The sequence below is a fragment of the Phyllostomus hastatus genome, unplaced genomic scaffold (assembly GCF_019186645.2).
Source record: "Phyllostomus hastatus isolate PE091 unplaced genomic scaffold, TTU_PhHast_1.1 phas_scaffold_11, whole genome shotgun sequence".
NCBI lineage: Eukaryota > Metazoa > Chordata > Mammalia > Chiroptera > Phyllostomidae > Phyllostomus > Phyllostomus hastatus.
In genome coordinates, this window is record NW_025334005.1 from 1,896,653 (window position 1) to 1,914,974 (window position 18,322).

At 66.3% G+C, this 18,322-nt stretch overlaps 2 protein-coding genes across 3 annotated transcripts; both read right to left on the minus strand.

Moving 5' to 3' along the window:
• Positions 1–555: 555 nt before the first annotated feature.
• On the minus strand, positions 556–4,671 carry NDUFS8 (NADH:ubiquinone oxidoreductase core subunit S8). 2 transcript variants are annotated; one of them, XM_045854723.1, is made up of 7 exons: positions 4,585–4,671; positions 3,454–3,511; positions 3,315–3,365; positions 2,713–2,802; positions 2,447–2,619; positions 826–954; positions 556–732 (listed from the first exon to the last, which is right to left on the minus strand). In XM_045854723.1, the coding sequence occupies exons 2-7, from the start codon at positions 3,509–3,511 to the stop codon at positions 601–603; spliced, it is 633 nt and encodes a 210-aa protein (XP_045710679.1). In that variant the 5' UTR covers positions 4,585–4,671; the 3' UTR covers positions 556–600. The 2 variants fall into 2 exon arrangements, with proteins under 2 accessions (XP_045710679.1, XP_045710680.1); XM_045854724.1 differs by lacking the exon at positions 4,585–4,671 and adding an exon at positions 4,380–4,578.
• A 281-nt stretch (positions 4,672–4,952) lies between these two features.
• Positions 4,953–17,254, minus strand: ALDH3B1 (aldehyde dehydrogenase 3 family member B1). The gene is given in 12 exon segments (XM_045855024.1): positions 4,953–6,571; positions 7,577–7,676; positions 9,601–9,767; positions 10,206–10,319; positions 10,322–10,591; positions 11,335–11,416; positions 11,537–11,554; positions 11,556–11,623; positions 11,833–11,953; positions 12,099–12,209; positions 15,465–15,627; positions 17,151–17,254. Coding segments are annotated over 11 exon segments (1,398 nt in total). The 5' UTR covers position 15,627; positions 17,151–17,254; the 3' UTR covers positions 4,953–6,386.
• Positions 17,255–18,322: the final 1,068 nt, after the last annotated feature.

Sequence of the window (18,322 nt, forward strand, 5' to 3'; positions counted from 1 at the left end):
GCTGGTCTGGGCTCCCGCCCTGCACTGGGCTTGCGTGGGGCCCCAGAAGGAGCCACGTGACGTGGCTGCAATCCCAAAGCAGGAAGTCGTGAGGAGCCAAGCCAGCAGCCTGGTCTGGGGAACTCGGGGAGAAAAGGGGATGTGGCGGGAGGCCCGGCCGGGCCAGCTCAGGGGCAGCAGGGCCTGTGTCACCGTCTCGTGACCATCGTCCTCGGAGCGGGCTTCCCCCAGACTTCAACAAGGATGACCCGGCAGCCGAGTTTCTGCCACTGAGGGGGCTTCTGCCGGAGGCCTTGGGAGGCTATTTATGTCCCCACGGTCTCGGTTGTGGGGGGCTCTCGAGAGGGCAGGCCCAGGGCCTGGCCTGTGGGCACCCAGAGTTGGGGGAGCACCAGACTGCAGCTGTCGGGTGGCCCGCTGAGCCCCGGGGGAAATGTCTGGGGAGATGTGTGGCCCACGGCCAGGACCCAAGCCCACCGAGGGACCTGGAGGAACGCACAGGCCACAGTCTGGCCGTGGCTCGGGCGGCAGATCCACGACAGAGACCACAGAGGGGAGGGAGGTCAGAGCTGCTTTATTGGGCTGCGGGCCGGCTGGGCGTCACCGGTACAGGTAGTCAGCCTGGATGTTGGCGGCGATCTCGGCCTCCCACTTGTCCCCGTTGTTCAGCAGCTTCTCCTTGTTGTACAGCAGCTCCTCATGTGTCTCCGTGGAGAACTCAAAGTTGGGGCCCTGCGGGTGGGTGGGGGGGGTGCAGGCGTGGCCGCGTCAGGCGCCTCCCAGGAGCCTCTGCCCCACCCTCCCCCCGCCCGGGGGCGCGCTCACCTCCACGATGGCGTCCACGGGGCAGGCCTCCTGGCAGAAGCCGCAGTAGATGCACTTGGTCATGTCGATGTCGTAGCGGGTGGTCCGGCGGCTGCCGTCGGCCCGCGGCTCGGCCTCGATGGTGATGGCCTGGTGGGTGGCGCGGGGTGCCGGGTCAGCCCTCCCGGCTCACCCCCACCCCAAGTCCGCCCATGCCCACGCCCTCCGGGGCTCAGCCCCGGGGTCACGCGGAGCAGACGCCCTCTGTCACGGACGGCTTCAGCCCAGCTCCGTCCTCCCCGACTCTCCTCCCAACAGGCCGCCCGCCACGTCCACCTCACCGGCCTCTCCTTAGCCTGTCCCCTAGGTGACGTTTTCCTCGTCCACTTGTCACCTCGAGAACACAAGTCCCAAGTCCCACGGGCCACCGCCTGCTTCTCCGAGGCGGCGCCTGGAGCCCTGAGGGGGCCCGGCCCGGAGGAGGTGTTCGGTTACCGCTGCTCGAACACCGAACAGCCCTCCCCCTTACGCCTTGTTTTCTCCATTTGACGGATGAGATGAGAGCACGGGCGCAGGAGGCCGAGGGGCTTCCCGAAACCACGCGGTGAGTGAGGGCCAGAGCGCAGGCCCCAAGGCCGGTCCTCAACTCCAAGTTCCCGGGTGCAGCCTTGGGCCGGCTGGGGGAACGGGCGGCCCGCGGCCTCCCGCGGCGGGAGGACCTTCAGAGCGCGGTGGCCAAGGCCCTCACACGCCTCCTGCTAACAGTGGGGCCTTGCGGGGAGGCTCACCTCTTCCTGCCTCAGTTTCCTCGTCTATAAAAATGGGGGTGACAATCTCTACTTCCCAGAGTTGCGGCAAGTGAGCCATGAGCCTGGTCCCCAGACGGCCCTTGCCACTTGGGCACCGTCACTGTCATCCCTGCTGGGGGCGGCCCTCTGCGCTCCAGGTCGGAGGCCTGCAGCCTGGGGAGCCTGGGAGCGGTCCAGGAGGCGAGCTGGGACTCAGAAAGGCGCCGTCCTGAGTCACCAAGACGTGGCCCTGGAGCCGCCATGGGCGGGGGGACGGGGGTTCACTGCCTGCTTGGGCCCCTGCTGGGCATGCCTGGGGTCTGCCCACTGCGGCTGTGCCTGTGTTTCCACACTGACCAGCCACAACCTTGGGGGGGTCCGTGAGGGAGCCCCCGACAGAGGCAAACTCAGGGGTTCACGGGAGCAGCGACTGGGGACAGGGAGGGCCCCAGCTGCGGCGCGTGTGCTGGCGTCTGGCCCCCCGACAAGCACACGGGCAAAGCTCCTGGAACTGCTGCTGCGTGTGGCAACAAAGACAGACCCTCGGGTGCCACCCTGTGGCTCACAGGCCTGCGAGACACATCCCCGAGCAGACCCCCAGGGCAGGACCCACTGCCGTCACGTGGTCCGCTCAGAGTTCGCAGCTGACCGCGCTGACTCACTCACTGACTGTGAGCTGCTCCCAGCCACGGGGGGAAGTGGCTCAGAGAGGGAACGGGAGTTTCCTGGGGACGCGCACCCGGCTGGGGGCCAGAGTGCGGGCCCAAAGCTGCCCGCTTTCCCCGCGGCAGCAGGCTGCAGCCTCCCTCTCCCAGCGGCGGGGGGCCGGTGCGGTCAGCCGGGCCCGGGCTCACCTGGGCGGGGCAGACGGCCTCACACAGCTTGCAGGCGATGCAGCGCTCCTCCCCGGACGGGTAACGGCGCAGTGCGTGCTCCCCGCGGAAGCGCGGGCTCAGCGGGCCCTTCTCAAATGGGTAGTTTATGGTGGCTGGCTCCCGGAACAGGTAGCTCAGGGTCATGCCCAGTCCTGTGGGCAGCGTGGGCATGGTGGGTGGGGCCCTCACCCTTGACCATCGGTGCGCAACCCCCCAGTCCATCTGGCCCTCCCCAAAAGGCCCACCTCGAATGAGCTCAGTCCACATCAGGGTTTGAGCCGCCCGGTCAGTCACTGACTTCATGTCCATCGCGGGCTCTTGAAAGTTCACATACTCTGCAGGGGAGGCAAGCAGGAAAGCTGCGGCGGGGGGGGGTCTCACAGTCTCACCTCCCCCCCAGGATCGCAGCTCGGGGAGATGAGGCCCCACCCTTTGGGCAGGTGCAATGATTGGGCGCCGAACCCAGGGGGTTGTTCATTCACCAGACCTTCCCAAACGGGGCCTCTGGCCCTGGGCAGTCCTCGCTGACGTCTCCCTGTGCCTGTGTGGCCATCTGAGCCCAGGGTTGAGGGGTATGGGAAGGGGCTTGCGTGTGGGACCCTGGGAAAGGGCACGGGCACCCAGGGCTCCCCGCCCCACACGAGGGAGCTCTGTGAGTGCACTGTGTAGCCATGGGGGGGCCCCACCCCCGCAACGGCGGACTCTGTTCCCCTCCAGGAATCAAGTCCATCTTGATCGTCACCCTCATTGTACAGAGTGGAAACTGAGGCTCAGAGAGGGGAAGACGCTGGCCCCTGGCAGGACCGTGGCCAGCAGAGCCTGAGGCTCCAGGCACCCGGGGACTCACTGTAGGTGGCTGCCACTGCGCTGCTGTGCAGGCTCCGGGCACCGGGATGCCCTGCAAGGGAAGAGGTTATGCTGTGCAGCTGCCACCTCGGGCCGGGACACGGGGTCCCCGCACCCAGGGAAGGCTCCCTTGGTCCTACCTGCACGTACCGCCTGGGCCAGAGCCCGAAGCAGCGCCGGCGTGGGCAGGCAGCGCATCTGTGGGCATGAGAGGGGAGGGAGGTGTGGTGGGTCCCAGGCCTGGCCCCCTAGGGACTCTGGCTCTGAGGGGGCCCCCAGCCTTTAGGGCCACTGTGTCATCTTGTCTCCTACTTAACCCCATTCCTGTCGGAGGCACGAATGCCCTTCCTGCCCCCAGGGGTGGCACCTCCCAGCCCTCCACCCCAACTCGACTCAGCTTGAGGCAGACCCCAAGTTCTATCTATCTCCCCTTTAGGAAATCTTTAAGATCCACGCCCCCTCCCTCCCCCACCAGTGCTCCTGCCCCCCCACCCCTCCTTCCTGTTCGTCCTTCCAAATCGGACCCAAACCACACTGCCAGCGGCCACCAGTATCGACCACAGGCGCACTGCACCAGGCACTGTGCTCGGGGCCACACGCACTGTCATTCTGTCCTGACGAGGACCCCACGAGAGAGGCACAGGAGAGAAGCTGCACCTCGTTTGTATTGCGGGACTTGTCCAAAGTCACACACCAGGAGGCTGGGACCAGAACTTGAACCTGGGCCTCTCCCCTGCTGGAAAGCTTCTAGAGCTTAAATAACCCTCAAGATCAAATTCCTTTCCCCAGCATCGAGGCCCTTCTGGAACTGTCTCTCAGGCTGCTTATTTACCTTGGGCAGGTGAGGTCACCTGGCCTGTTTTCTCATGTAAGGAATGGGGGGTCATGAGAACGAAGGGCGTTCCTACATGTCAAGGGGTTAGCCCGGAGCCGCGCATTTACCCGGAGCTCAAGAGTGCCCCTCCCGTGAACTGTGACCTCTAAAGAGTCTATTTCTTTTGACCACTGACTTCAGTGCCAGGAGCCCAAAGCGGCTCCTTCCACGACCTTCCCCGTGACCTCTGACCTCAAGGACTCAGGCAGCGCAGGCGCCCGGAGGATGCCTCGTCCCCGTCCGTCCGCGGCACGCTCAAGGACACGGGAGCACGGGTCCTGAACGCGCAGAGATGAGGCGCGGGCGCAGAGCCAGCAGGACCAACAGGGACACCGCACTCGCCCCCGAAGCCGCGCTGCCCAGGCCCGGCCTCAGCAGCCGAGCCCAGAACACCCACCTTGAACGGTTGCTGCTCCTTCCCCCTGCGGAGCGGCCTGTCCGCCAAGGGGCGGAGCCTACCGCTTGGGACGCTGCGATTGGTCCGGGTGGCTGAGCTTGGTTCTCGACGACTCTTCATAGTGTAAACTGATTGGCTAGTAGCGTAACGGAAGAAGGGGGGGAAATGCAGAAACATCTTTCTGCATCTCCGATTGGTTAGGGAAGGGCAGGCCCTTGAAGCTGTGTAGAGCGCCACCACGTTGGATTGGAGAGGCCTACAAACCAGGGCTCTGAGAGGCGGAGGCGGGACGCCCGGGGCGTGGCTTGGGGAGTGGTTCCGGGTCGGCCCCCGCGCGGCCTCTGTATCACCCCTGTTGAGTGTCTCCCCGTGCAGTTAGGCAGTGCCGGAGCCGTTCCTACTCCACGCTAATCCGCTAAGCCGTCACGCAGGCGGCTTTATTTAATCCTTACAGCAGCCCTGCGTGGAGGACAGATTATTCTCGCTTTACTGGTGGGGAAGCCGCGACGCAGCCTTGTTTAGTTAACTTGGCCTAAGCCGCGGAGCTGCGAAGCGCTGCTTCCGGAGCCGCACCTGGGTCTTGATAACTCGGGAGTCCCGGCCCTCGCCAGCCACCAAGTCTGTGATCCTCTCGGTGAACTGTGTGGCAGAGGGACACGGGAGGCTGCAGACACAGAGAAGTCTCTGCAGGCCTCCTGCACGTGTGTGTGTGCTCGCGCGCGCGGTGGGGCAGGGGGCTGGCGCGGGAGGTGGTCAGGGAAGGCTTTGGAGGAGGTGATGTTGAGGCAGAATGCCGGTAGGAGTTGAGCAGGACAAGAATGGCAGAGACCCTCCCGAAAAGGACACGTCCCATGCATTTAGAAGAGGAGGACAAGCCGAGCGCGTGGGCACAGGGCCGTGGCAGAACTTCCCGAGGGGGACGGGGTGAGTTATGGATGGCCCTGAACGGAGGGGTTAGTGTGCGGGTCAGGGGAGTTGTGTGGTACCATGGGATCATCAGGATTACTGAGAGGTGACACGAGGGAGATGACACTAGGGCGCTGAGCAGGAGGCTGGTGAGTAGGGCTTTGTGGCTGAGTGTAGTGGGGACCGTTCCATGGCGTCAGCGCCCCAGAGGGTGAGCGGGGCAGGGAATAGGACGAGTCCGGTGTGGGTGAAGTGCCCGGGGCTGGCCACCTGGGGGACAGGAGTGTGTCCAGAGCTCCCAAGGAGCCTGAGCTGGAGGGAAGGAGATCCTGCTGCAGGCGTCTCAGCCTGACCCGCGGGGAGAGGTGGGGGGAGGGGAGGGAAGCAGCCTCACCCCGCTCAAGTGAGGAGACAGAGTGTCTGGAGCCTGGGGTGGCGACTCGCGTTTATTAAGCTCCTAAATGTAATCTCACAACCATCTCAGAGACACAGGCGTTAGTCATCTCCACTGTGGAGACGGGGAGCAGCTCAGGACAGGGACAGCCTGGGTCACAGCAGGTCCACGATGCGGCCTGCTGCCCTTTCCACAGGAAGGGGGTGGCTCAGGGGTGCCCCCATCTGCCCGGGACAGGTGGCTCGTCTGCCTGGGACAGGTGGCTCTCGGAGGTTTCGCACACTCCCTCACCTTAGCCCCTCCTAGTTAGGGGGCAGCCGAGGGCCGGAAGAGGGACGCCCTGAGAAGGAGAAGGGCAAGCGCTGGGCTGGGTTGTGGCCTTGGCAGGTCTTTCCTCCTTGTGCCCCGGACCCTAGGTCGCGCCTCCACCAGCCACAGGTGACAGCGTAGGACTTGGACATGAGCCAGGAGGGACCCTTGGTGCCCGATGCCCAAGGCGGGCTCAGAGCAGGGTGCAGCTGCGGGTCTCCATGGCCATCAGCAGCACCCTCAGGTTGCGCAGCGAGTAGGGCGGGTAGCGGATGGAGTAAATCTTCTCCATCCCAGGGCGGCGCAGCAGGCAGGCGCGGTGGTGGGAGAAGGTGTCGAAGGAGAACTTGCCGTGGTAGCTGCCCATGCCGCTGGCACCTGCACAGTGGCAGAGAACATGGCGGTCAGGCCCTCAGCGGCCAGGGGAGGCAACGTCAGGCAGACGTGGGGGCTGCCGGCCACACGGTGCGACCTGGATGGGCAGCTTCGTCCCTTCGAGCCTCGCGGCTCCGGTCTGCAAAGGGGGCTGGCTCACCCCGAGAGACCCGAGGGAGGGCTTAGCCCCGGGCCTGGCAACAGCTCCATAAACGTCGGGGACACCAGGTGCCATGGGAGGTGTTAAGGCAAGACAGGTAGACAGTGGTCAGGAATGTGGATTCCGGAGGGACCGCGTGGGCTAGAACCTCAGCTCTGAGCTAGCTGTCACCTTGGGCAAGCGACTTTGCCGTGGTGTCCTCCGTGCCGTAGGGTGAGAACGGCACCTCCCTCCTGGAGCTGTGGGGGGCTGGGTGAGTGTCCAGACCCCTGGACACAGTAAGTGCTGTGTTGTGAATCCTCAGCGTCTAAGTAGGGAGGTGGTCAAGGATGAGGCAGCTTCTGCACTGAGGAGTCTGGGCAGGGTCACCCAGCCTGGTGGAGTTGGGGGTAATCAGGGAGGGCTTCCTGGAGCAAGCCCCGAGGGACGTGGATTTGACCAGATGAAGAGGGCGGGTGTGGGCAAGAGGGACCCAGGCTCAGACAAAACTCGGACCCAGCACTTGAAGGTGCTTGACCCGTGGCTTGTTAGGGCCCGGGCAGAGCTCAGTGTGGCTGGGGCAGCGGGCAGGGGTGCGGGGAGAGGAGGCCAGGTCAGGACGGGCTGGCCTGCAGGAGCTGCGAGTCAGGGGCCCAGCCTCATCCCGCCCTCATGGGAGCCCTGGGGGGTTTTCACCGGGAGGAGGACTGTCAGACTCCCTCCCAGACAGACCCCACCCCCAAATGTCAACGCAGAGGCAGGTCTGGAAGATTCTGTCCAGACTCAGAGGGTGCGGGGAGCAGAATGGAGGGGCTGCGGTGCCATCAGTCACATGAGTAGGGAAGGACACGGGCTCTCCTGGCACCTACCCACTCCTCCGAACGGCAGGCTGGCGAGGGTCAGGTGCATGAAGCCGTCGTTCCCGCAGAAGCCCCCGCTGCTGGTCCGGTGCAGCACCTGCTGGACCACCTGGGGAGAAGCAGCAAGCGGCTGAGTGGCCGGGCGGCAGGAGGCCAGCCTGCTGGCTCTGGGGAGGGGCTGGCCCACCACGGGAGCTGCAGGGGGTGCTGCCACCAGACTCCCGGGTCAGGACGCATTCCTGAGCACCTGCTCTCGTGTGCGGGGTGCTGGGGACCCACAGGCCCGGAGGGGAGGTGGAGAGTGTCCCAGGAGAGGGGTATGATGTCCCTGCTGAGTCTGAAGGGGTCAGGGGTCATTCAGGCAGAGAGGGGAGGGGCCCCCAGGCAGAGTGCAGGGCAGGTGGGGTGGCTGAGGGACAGGGGAGTGGGGTTGGGGTGGGGCTGTGTGACATGTGGCACAGGGAGGTCAGCTGCGATCGCCTGGTCAGATCGGTGTTTTAGAAACATGAACTTGGGCCCTGGCTGGTGTAGCTCAGTGGATTGAGCTCGGGCTGCGAACCAAAGTGTTGCAGGTTCGATTCCCAGTCAGGACACATGCCCTGGTTGCAGGCCATGACCACCAGCAACCACACATTGATGTTTCTCTCTCTCTCTCTCTCCCTCCCTCCCCTCTCTAAAAATAAATAAATAAAATCTTTAGAAACATGAACTTGGCCTTTGCTTGACTTTGTGAAGACCTTTTCTATCCATAGGTTTACTTGAAGAATGAGAGGGAAAAGGATGAACTGACATTAAGGTGTCATTATATTTAGTTACAACGCGTGACCCTCAGATGGCCCCAGGGTCAAGGCTTATCTGATGGTGGGCGGAGTGGCGCCCCCAGCTGTGCGCTCAGAGGTCACTTGCGACCATCAGTCACAGCCACAGTGGATGGAGCGGGAAGCACCAGTGCTCCCAGGGACCTAAGGGCGAGTCACCTGGGCTGAGACGTGTCTTAGGTGTCACTCTCTCCGGGGACCAGGGCTGGGCAGTCAGGACAGCCATTATGCCAGGTGACTCCCGTTCCAAAAACCCTGTGTCGCGCTTTCTAAAGTGAACATAATCCCGGTAAACCAGGGCGCCCGGAGGAAGGGCTGGGCACAGGAAATACGGCACGAGCCCAAGGCGTCTTGGAGACCCAGGGAGGGAAGGAAGGGATGGAAAACAGGATGGGCAGGTCTCAGCACAGTAGCTCCCCAGCCAGTCATGGCCCAGAGGAGCCCCGACGGCTACAGGCTGCAGTGGGCCCCCGGCCGGGCCCCCCCCCAGAGGAGGGAGAACTGGTGAAGTCCGAACCGAGCCCAGAGCACAGTCACCAGTGGTGCGCCACTGTCCGCTGCCCAGCTCTGACTGGTTCTGACTGGGGGAGGGCCCTTGACCGCGGGAACGGGGCGTGGGGTCTGCCGCCCCTGAGCTGTCTCTGATACTTCTGTAAGTCTCGTCCTCCCAAAATAAAAACTTGATTTCCAAAAATACTGTCTGGTCTGGGAGGCAGCTCACGAGAGCTGGGTGAGGCGAGGAGGTGAGTCCTAAACTGGGGGCGCCCGCCCCTCGAGGCTCCAGGCTGCCCCCAGGGGCTGGAGGTGAGGGCCCAGGGGTGGGGCTCAGGGCCTGTGCCTGGCCTGTGTGTCCCGGTCGCCCACCCTCCCTGTCGCACCCCATGTGTGTGTGCCTTCCGTGAGCCAGACGCTGGAAGGGGACACTGCAGCCAACGGGCTGAGATGGAGGCCGGGCAGATGGGGGGATATGAGATGCTGGAGAGGGTCCTGGGACCTGCCCACGGAGCACCCAGGCCAGGGTGGCCAGGACAGCAGGGGAGGGTGGTGGCTGCTCTCAGGAGGGACGACAGAGGCAGAGCCAAGACAGCCGCCACCCAGGATCTCCTGGGACAGCCCAGAGGGGCCAGCACCCTCCGTCCCTCCAGGCCCTCGGCTCACGGCCCGCACCTGTCCCCACCCCTGCCCAGCCTCTGCGCGGCCTGCCCGAGCCCCCACCTGGCGGCTGTTGGAGAAGGCGTACAGGGCCAGGGGCTTCTCCCGGCGGTTCATGAAGTCGATGGCCTCGTCCAGGCTCCTCACGCTCACGATGGGCAGGATGGGCCCGAAGATCTCCTCCTGCATCACCGGCTCCGTCTCCTGCACGTCCACCAGCACCGTGGGGGCTGCGGGCACAGGGCACGGCTCGGCCCCGGGCGCAGGGTCCCCTGGGCAGGGCCCGGGGACCCAGGGCTCCAGGCTCAGGGGGGTTCTAGGGAGGAGTCTCCCCACGGCCCCCGAGGAGGGACCAGGGCCCAGAGGCCCCCCAGCCTTGGTCTTACAGTCGAGGGGTGACGGGACCTCAGACCCCCGGAGCCCGAGGTCCCAGGTCCCAGCCTGTCGGAGCGGCAGCGTCACCGCAGAGACGTGTGGCCCAGAGGCTGGGAGCTGCTCTGTAACCGCAGCCTGGCGGGTGCTCAGGACAGGGATCGTGGGCCCACGGGACCCGGGTCACGCCGCGGAGCAGCGGGAGGCGGGAGGGAAGCCGGGAACCTCAGGGCCCATCGGAGCCTGCTGTAAGGGCCTCAGCCGGGGGGTCCCGGGGCCGGGAGAGGGGGACTCACCGATGTAGCGGTCACTCCCGTCACTCTGGCCCCCGATGGCCACACGGCCACAGCCCAGCAGGCCCTGGAGCCGCTGGAAATGCTTGTCGCTGATGATGCGGCCCAGGTCCGGGAGCCCCGGGGGTCCTCGCCGTAGAAGCGGGTGATGGCGCTCTGCAGGGCGGGCACCAGCCGCTCCTGCATTTCGGGGCTGCAGAGCACGTAGTCGGGGGCCACGCAGGTCTGGCCGGCGTTGAAGTAGCGGAAGAAGGCCACACGGTTGGCCACGGTCTGGGGGTCGCAGTCGTCGTCCACGTAGCAGGGGTTCTTGCCCCCCAGCTCCAGCGTGACGGGCGTCAGGTGCTTGGCGGCCGCGGCCATGACGATCTTGCCCACCCGGGGGCTCCCTGGGGATGCGGGGAAAGCCAGAGTGACGTTCATTGACGTGGGTCAGGTGGGGTGGCCTCGGCCTGGGGCTGGGGCCCCTTTAGTGGGGTCCACTTCCTGCCCCTCGTCCTCCGGACAGGGGGCTGAGTTGGGGGGCCGGGCCTCAGCGGGCCCTCCCTTGCCAGTCGCTGCTGCGCCAGCAGAGCCTTTTACAGGTCCCCTCTGCCCCCTCCTGCCTCGGGTCCCCCGCGCCCCTGCAGGTGACACACGCTGCCCCGCGCCTCTCGCCACCTGTCCACGCCTCTCTGGAACCTTCAGCGACCCCTGTCACCTGAGGCTGAGGCCGGAGCCCAGCTGCAGGCTCGGACATTAGGGTCTCTCTTCTCTGACCTCCCCTGGCAGCCCTGCCCCCCGCCCCTCCACTGCCGCCCCCCCCCCCCCCCCCCCGTCCCCACCTCCCGTCTGGGCTGATCTTCTGGATTTCACAGTCCGCTGCTCTACTCAGCCTCCCCTGAGCTGAAGCCCCCCTACCCCGAGGCCTGGAGGCCCCTGCCCTCGCCTGGCCCGGCGTCTGTGCGGGTGACCCCGGCCTTTTTCCCTGGCTCCCTCTGCCCGGGACCCGAAGACTCGGTCACTTCTCCGCCCTGCCCCCTCCCCGTGGTCCTGGCTCCTCCCGTCTCTGCAGACACCTCCTTGTCTGTGAGGACTTGGGGCACCCCCCACCCTGCACGCCGCCCACCCCCACGCACCGAGGGCCCCTCACCCGTGAAGAAGATGTAGTCGAACTTGTGCTCCAGCAGCTGCCCCGTCTCCTCAGGCCCGCCCAGCAGCACGGCAAAGCAGCTCTGCCGGAGGCACAGGATGCTCAGGGGACACTGCGGGCTGCAGGGACGGCCAAACCTCCCAGGCTGGCAAGGGCAGGGATGTGGGACACTGTGGCTGAAGGGGGGCAGGGCCACCCTTACCTGGTCCAGGTACTGGGGGCAGGACCTCAGCCAGGACCTTCTCTGTGCTCTGGCTGATTTCCGATGGCTTCAGCACCACGCAGTTCCCTGCAGTGTCAAGTGGGGAACTCTAGGGGGAGCCGGTGCCCCCACACCCACCCAGTGGCAGGCAGCAGACCAGAACGCGGAGAGGCAGGGAGGGTGTGCGAGGCTGGGCGCATGACACGATGGAATTTTGAGACATTCCCCTGCCCCATTTGGGAAGGGCTTTTGGGGCCAGGAAGGGTGAGGGGTGAGGCTCAGGACCCTCCGCTCACCTGCGGCGAGGGCGCCCACCAGGGGCACCAGGATCAGGTTCACGGGGTAGTTCCAGGGGGCGATGATGAGCACCAGGCCGTAGGGCTCCTTGCGGATGAAGGCGGAGTCCAGCTGCGTGGCCTGTGTGGGAAGGGGGTGCAGCATGGCAAGTGCCCGGCGGCTGAGACCCCGGCCCCTCGGCACCACCCTCCACCCCAGAGGAGGCCCCGTGGGGAAACCCCCACCCTGAAGCCCACCTGCCTCGCCCCACCCCAGGCCCGCTCACCAGGTTCTTGGTTGCTTTCTCGTCCTTCATCCAGGCCTTCAGGTTCCTGAGCGCCAAGTTAATCTCCCCCTGGCTGATGCTGAACTCGGACACCTCCGCCTCGAAGACCCCCTGCAGGGGCGGGGCAGGGCCCCAGGACCAGGGTCAGCGGGTGGCCGGAGGCCCCGACAGGGCCCAGCCTCCTCCAGACAAGGCCTGCTCTGACTTTCCCATCCACCCAATCTGCCCACGTCCAGTGGGCTCGTGCAGTGCGCAGGTGCTGTCTCGAGCCAGCGGTGCAGCAGTGGCCGAGACAGAGAGACAGCCTGGTGTCCCGTGCAGCCGCTGTTGCAGGGGGACAGTCAACGTGGTCTCGGGGACACTGGCTGCCACATGGGGACGAGACGGCGCAGTGGGAAGACTGCTGGAGCGTGTGGCGTGTGTGTGTGTGTGTGTGTGTGTGTGTGTGCCCGAGCTCCAGCAAGCGTGCACGTGTGCAAGTGCTTGAGTGAGTGGTGTGTGTTCCAGTGCGTGTGTGTATGTGTGTTTGCTCCATTTTCCGCACGAGGGCCAGCACCAGCCTCGGGGACGAGGCTGCAGCTGAGCAGCGAAGAAGGGGAGCCCGGGAACATCCGGCGGCAGGATGTTCCCGGCGGAGGGCAGGGCACGTGCAAAGGCCCTGGGGTGGGCGCGGGCTCGCCGTGTCCCCGCCTAGCCAGGAGCAGAGTGGGCGAGGGGATGGGGCCAGGCGGCCGGGCTGAGGACGTCAAACCGAGTAGGGACAGGAGCGAACTTGGGGTTTAACAGGATTGTCCGTGTGCCCCACTGTGGCCCGCTGTGTGGGTACCAGTCTGCCAGGGACCCTGGGGTCAGGCCCCCTGGGGTAAGTGCCGTCAGTTCCCACAGCCCGGGGGCCGGGTGTCACTGTCAGGCTTCCAGGGCAGGAGGGAGGAGGCGGCGGCCGTCCCCGGGACGGGACGCTGTGCCCATCTCTGTCTCCGCGTGCCTGTCCCACGCCAGCAGGGAGGAGAGACCCAGCCCGCGGGCCTCAGGCAGCGTGAGGCCCACGGACAGGGGCCCCACAGCCCGGCTGTCCTGAAGCCCGAGGCGTGGCCGTCACGAGCTTTCCCTGCTAGAGGGCAGGGCGGCAGTCCCAGGGGTGCTGGGATGGTTTTGAGGGTGAACCGAAGCCCAGAGAGGGGGATGCTCTTCTCGGGGTCACTGAGCAAGCCAGTGCAAGGCCAAGGCCACAGCTGGGACCTCGGGGGGAGGAGCCACACCCACCCTCGCTGCTGGGAAGCAAAGCCCGGATGAAGCGTGCTTCCCCACCCCTGCGTGCGCAGCCCACGCCTCTGCCCCCCTGAGCCGTGGGGCCTGACCACTGGACCTGGCAGGTCACCTATGGTCCGAGCGAGCTTTGGGCCGGTTGAAGGGACAGTCTGGGCCCTGCTGACCTCTGCGATGCGGGGAGAGCAAGCTGTTTTGAGCCTCCTGCAGGGGTGACCGTGCGGCCGCCCCACCTGGAAGCCCTGTTGGGTTTCAAGGGGAAGGTTCGTGCAGATCAGGGCGGGCAGGTGCCGCGTACCGGGAAGGTCGGGGACAGAGCTCGCAAGCTGTGGGGAGGACCCCGGGTGGCTTTTCTGGGCTGCTGCGCCCTTTGTGGGGCCCGGCTGCTGGAGCCGGGAGGAGCCGGGGAGGAAACCCGAGCCCGAGGGAGGAGAGGGACCAGATAGGCGGTCGGCGCAGGTGTCCCGGGGAAGGGCAGCTGGGCCAGCAGGTGGGCGGTGGCAGCGGCGCTGCGGGGGTGCCTGTCCCCCGACCGACCGGGCCCAGTGAGCGGGGGACACTCCCCACAGGGAGGCCAAGCCCGCCCCCTGGGTTGCGGGGAGTTGTGGAGAACTTGGCCGGGAGCCCCGGTTTCATAAATGGGGCAGCAGATGGTTCCAGAAGAGGCCAATGAGGGGCCCTGGTGTCACCTGGCTGCGGCAGAGGTAAAGAGAAGGTTCGGGGACAGGGAGAAAAGGAGCAGGGGTGACCAGGAGGCCATGTCCTCAGGACAAGGCTTTGTGGCCAGCCCCTGCCGTCCCTGCAGAACGGGGACGCACCCCACTCGTGACTCTGGACGCGACCAGGCAACGAATCTGTGACTACCGCAGGGACGGGGCGGGCACCTGGCTGGCTGCTGTGAGTAGGGCGGGTCCCTGCCGGTGCCAGCGTCTCCATCATGACCCCAGCGGAGCCCGCTGGCCCACTGGAAAAGTGTGTGTGTGCGGGGAGGGCAGCGTGTGGGCTGGCTGACCCTCAAGGGCGTAAGCAGCAAGCAGCAAGCAGCAAGGGGTGGACCCCAGAGGTCAACGCAGGGTCTCATGTGGGACCTCGGGAGGCCCCAGGCCCTGCTGGGGACATACTCGAGGTTTAGGGCTCAGACAAGCTCAGCTGAAGCCAAGGGGACACTGCCGTCCCCCGGGGGGGCCGGCCAGCCGCCGGCGCGCACTGCGGGCTCCTCGCAGGTGGTAAGAATCCAAGCAGCTAGCGGCCTTGCCAGCTGACCAAGAGCCACTGGCCCTGGGGTGCCAGGCGGTGAGGGGCCAGTGGGACGCACCAGGTGGGTCTGGGAACTGCGGCCTCTGTAACGCGCCCAGGGGAGCCCCAGGGGGAGCTGAGTAGGCGGGCCCTGGGAGCTGGGGAGGCGGAGCCACCTACGTATGAGAAAGTGTGCGTCTTGGGGCCCCGCCGTGGCTGCCGCTGGGGTTGGGGGCGGCTGAAGCCCGCCCCCCCCCCCCCGCCCCTGCCTGTGAGGCTCATCTTCCGTGCAGCCCTGCCCCTCCCTCTGCAGCCGAGCGGGCCCCTTGCTGCCCCTCAGGCACGCACACCAAGCTCCTCCTGCCCCAGGGCCTTCGCCCGTGCACGCCCCACTGCCGCTTCCCCCGGGGTCCACGTGGCTCCTTCCCTTCCTCCTTAACGCCTCTGCTCAGACGCCTTCTTCTCAGAGAAGCTTTCCCTGCCCCCAGCGGGAGACGGCACCCTGACCCTGGCCCCCTCGCGCCCCCTCCCACCGTCCACACGCCACGTCATTATTGATTCACTGTCGAGCTCTGTCAAGGCCAGCTGGCTGCACACAGGGATTTGGTTCTATTCTCTGTTGCATCCCCAGATCCCGGAACGGGACGTGGCACATAGTAGGTGCTCAGTGAGTAGTTGAGCGGATGAAGAAATGGGTGAATGCGGCAGAGTGGGTTACGGCACAGGCAAGGGGTGGAGGGGGATGGGTTTTTAGTCCCACTTCATGGAGGATGCAGCTGTCCCCACGTCCCTGTCCCAGCCTCCCCACCCTACCTGCCTCCCACCCCGCCCGCCGCCCACCTCCCACCGCCCGCCGCCCCCCACCTTGCGCAGGTCCTGCGCCAGCGCCTCCTGCAGAAGCTGCTTGTTCTCCTGCAGGAAGCGGCCCAGGCCCTTGAGCTGGGCCGCCCGGAACTCCGCCGGCCGCGTCCGCCCCGCGCGGAAGGATTCCCGCAGCCGCCGCAGCGTGTCCTCGAAGGGGTCCATCCTGCGGGAGGAAAAGAGGAGCATGGGCCAGGGCTCCCCACCTTCTCGGGCACCCGCTGCAGCCCTGCCTGCACCGTGTGGGCTCACACACACACCCTCCCTGGGGCTCACGTGTAGTCCCAGGGGACCAGGCCCTGCCTGGTCTACACACACACACACACACACACACACACACACACACACACACAGAGGCCACCGCCCCCTTGGCCAGCGGGTGGAGAGCCCTGGACCCTGAGCACTGGTGTGGGTCTGGGGACAGCTACTCCATAGTCCCCTAACGGTGGGCAGGCAGCCAGGAACCCAACAGAAACTAGCCCCAGGCCGCGGCTGCACCCTTGTCCGGTGCTTCACCCAGACACGGGGCTGCCCGCACCCACCAGGCCTGGAATAATCAGGGGGAGTTGGATAAGGAGAGGGACAGTCCCCACCCCCCACCACGGTCCCCACTTGGGACGTTCCAGACACCACATCCTCGGTCTCCCCGCCCCCAGGCTGGCAGCACTGCCCAGGGAGGCTAGGCAGGCTGGCGGTGGCCCAGAGGGCTGGGTGACAGAGGGCGGTGGCCCCTCTCCCCGCTCCCCAGCTCCCCAGCTGGAGGGAAAGAGCTCCAGCCTCCCAGCTGTCCGGGACGGAAGAGCAGGGAACGGTGGGGATGGAGGTAAAGGGGCAGCCCCGCCTCCTCGCTGTCAGCAGCAGGGTGGGCAGGTGGGGTGGGGGCCCCCACATTCCCCCGGCCCCCCACCTGTTTACTGGAAACTGGACAGAGGAGCATTCTGACACATTCACTCCTTTGTCTGCTGCTGAGGACCCGTGGGGACCCTTTTCTGCTGCCCTTTCTGACTTCCCGCCTTTCAGGTCTCTGCTTGCCTGATGCCTCCTGCAGGCAGCCCGCCCTGGTTACTCGCCCACACACACTCTCACAGGGGCCCCTGGGCTCTGCTCCCCACCACGCTGGGCCACCGCACAATAAATACGTAGTTTTATCCCACCCACCTCCCTCCCACCAGACTGGGGTGCAGACCCGCATGGCCTGCTTGGCTCATCGTGGGGGTCTGAATACCCCAGCCTCCTCATCCCCTGGGGGGACAGTGACAGCACCCCCAGCTGGCTTGGTGCTCATCGAGAACGAGCACAGTTCCGAGCCCAGGGCTGGGCCTCAGTGTGTCTGCAGCCCCCAGCTCTTGTTAAGTGGCTACTGTCCCTGTGGCCCTTGGTTTTCTGGAAGGTTTTATGGCCCTGAGAGCTGAGTCTGCTGCAGCCAACGGGATGGCCTGGCCCAGCCGGCACTCTGCGCTGAGGACGTCCCCCTGGTGTGACCGGAGCCGTGCTGACCCTGCAGGCCTCCTGCCCTGGTTGGGAAATGCTGGGCAGTTGCCGTGGACACCATGTTCCCTCTCGGCCCCAGGCTCGGCCCCTCTACTGGGTGGGGGGAGCCCTGGCCAGGCCAAGACCCAGGAGCAGGGAACCCTCTGGGCTCACCCCGGCCCTGCCTCGTGCTGGCCTGACCTTGGGCGAGCCGCTCACCCGCTCGCTGCCTCCGTTTCCTCGTCTGTAACTGGTGGTGACAGAGAGCTCGCTGCCGTCCTGAGGACTGAAGGACGCAAGGCCACACGGAGCGCTGGCGTGTGTGCGTGCATGCCGTGTCCAGGAGACGTGGGCTAGGCCCCCTCGTCACTCGGCGGTCTCCCTCCCCCGCCCCGCCCTCCTGGTCCTGCTCTCACCCGCAGGCTTCCGATAGGCGCTGAGAGCCCGGCACACCCTCCCCGCCCCATCTCCTGCCTCCCCGGGCTGTTTGCGCTTTCATCAGAGTCCTCGTCAAACCCGCAAGAATGTAAGGCACGGCGCTCCTGCCTCTGAGCAAGGCACGGGGGGGGTCTCTCCCCACAACACTGAGGCAAAGTCACCCAGCCTTTGCCCCTGCTGGTCGGTCACTCTGGATGGAAGCCCCCCCCCTCCCCCAGGGCTGCCTGCCAGGGCCCGGAGAGCTGGGCACAACCCAGGCGAGCAGGGGAGCCCCGCCCACCTCTCCTCCGGGATCTGGGGGCACCCAGGCCCTGTGACCTCACAAAGGACCCACAAACGAGGGGGTTCCTGCATCAGACGGGGCTGGGGCCCCGAGCTCCTCCCTCCCCGCCCCGGGGCACGTCTGGGCTGCCCGAGTTCCTAAGAAAGTCGGCTCCGGTCACCTGCGCCCGTGGGACCCACTTCACCACCAGGACGGCCTGGACAGGGTGCCGCGATTGCCCCCACTGGAGGGGACAGAGAGCAGGGGGCCTGCCTGAGGCCACCCGGCTTCTCCACCCCGACAACCGGAAACCCAGAATCTCGGGGTGTGCAGAGGAACTCCACCCCGCCCCCATGCTCCAACCCCCCACCCCCACGCTCCAACCCCCCACGGGAGGCTGGGCGGGAGCTTCAACCAGGCTCTTTCTAAGAGCATCCTCCCAGTGCCGTGGCCCCGGGCTCGAACCCCAGCAACTCCACTTGTCAGTGAGGAGCACCTGGGCGGGTGCCCTGGCCTCTCTGTGGCTCACCTTCCCCACCCGTGAAGTGGGGTCGGCCCCTGGAGCCCCCGAGGCTGCTGCTGGGAGACCACCGCCCCGGGAGGGGGAGGAGGAGGGAGACCCCGGGGTGGGAGCCTGAGGAGGCCTGAGACCAGCGCGAGTGCCGGGGGGGGCAAGGACATCAGCCCAGGT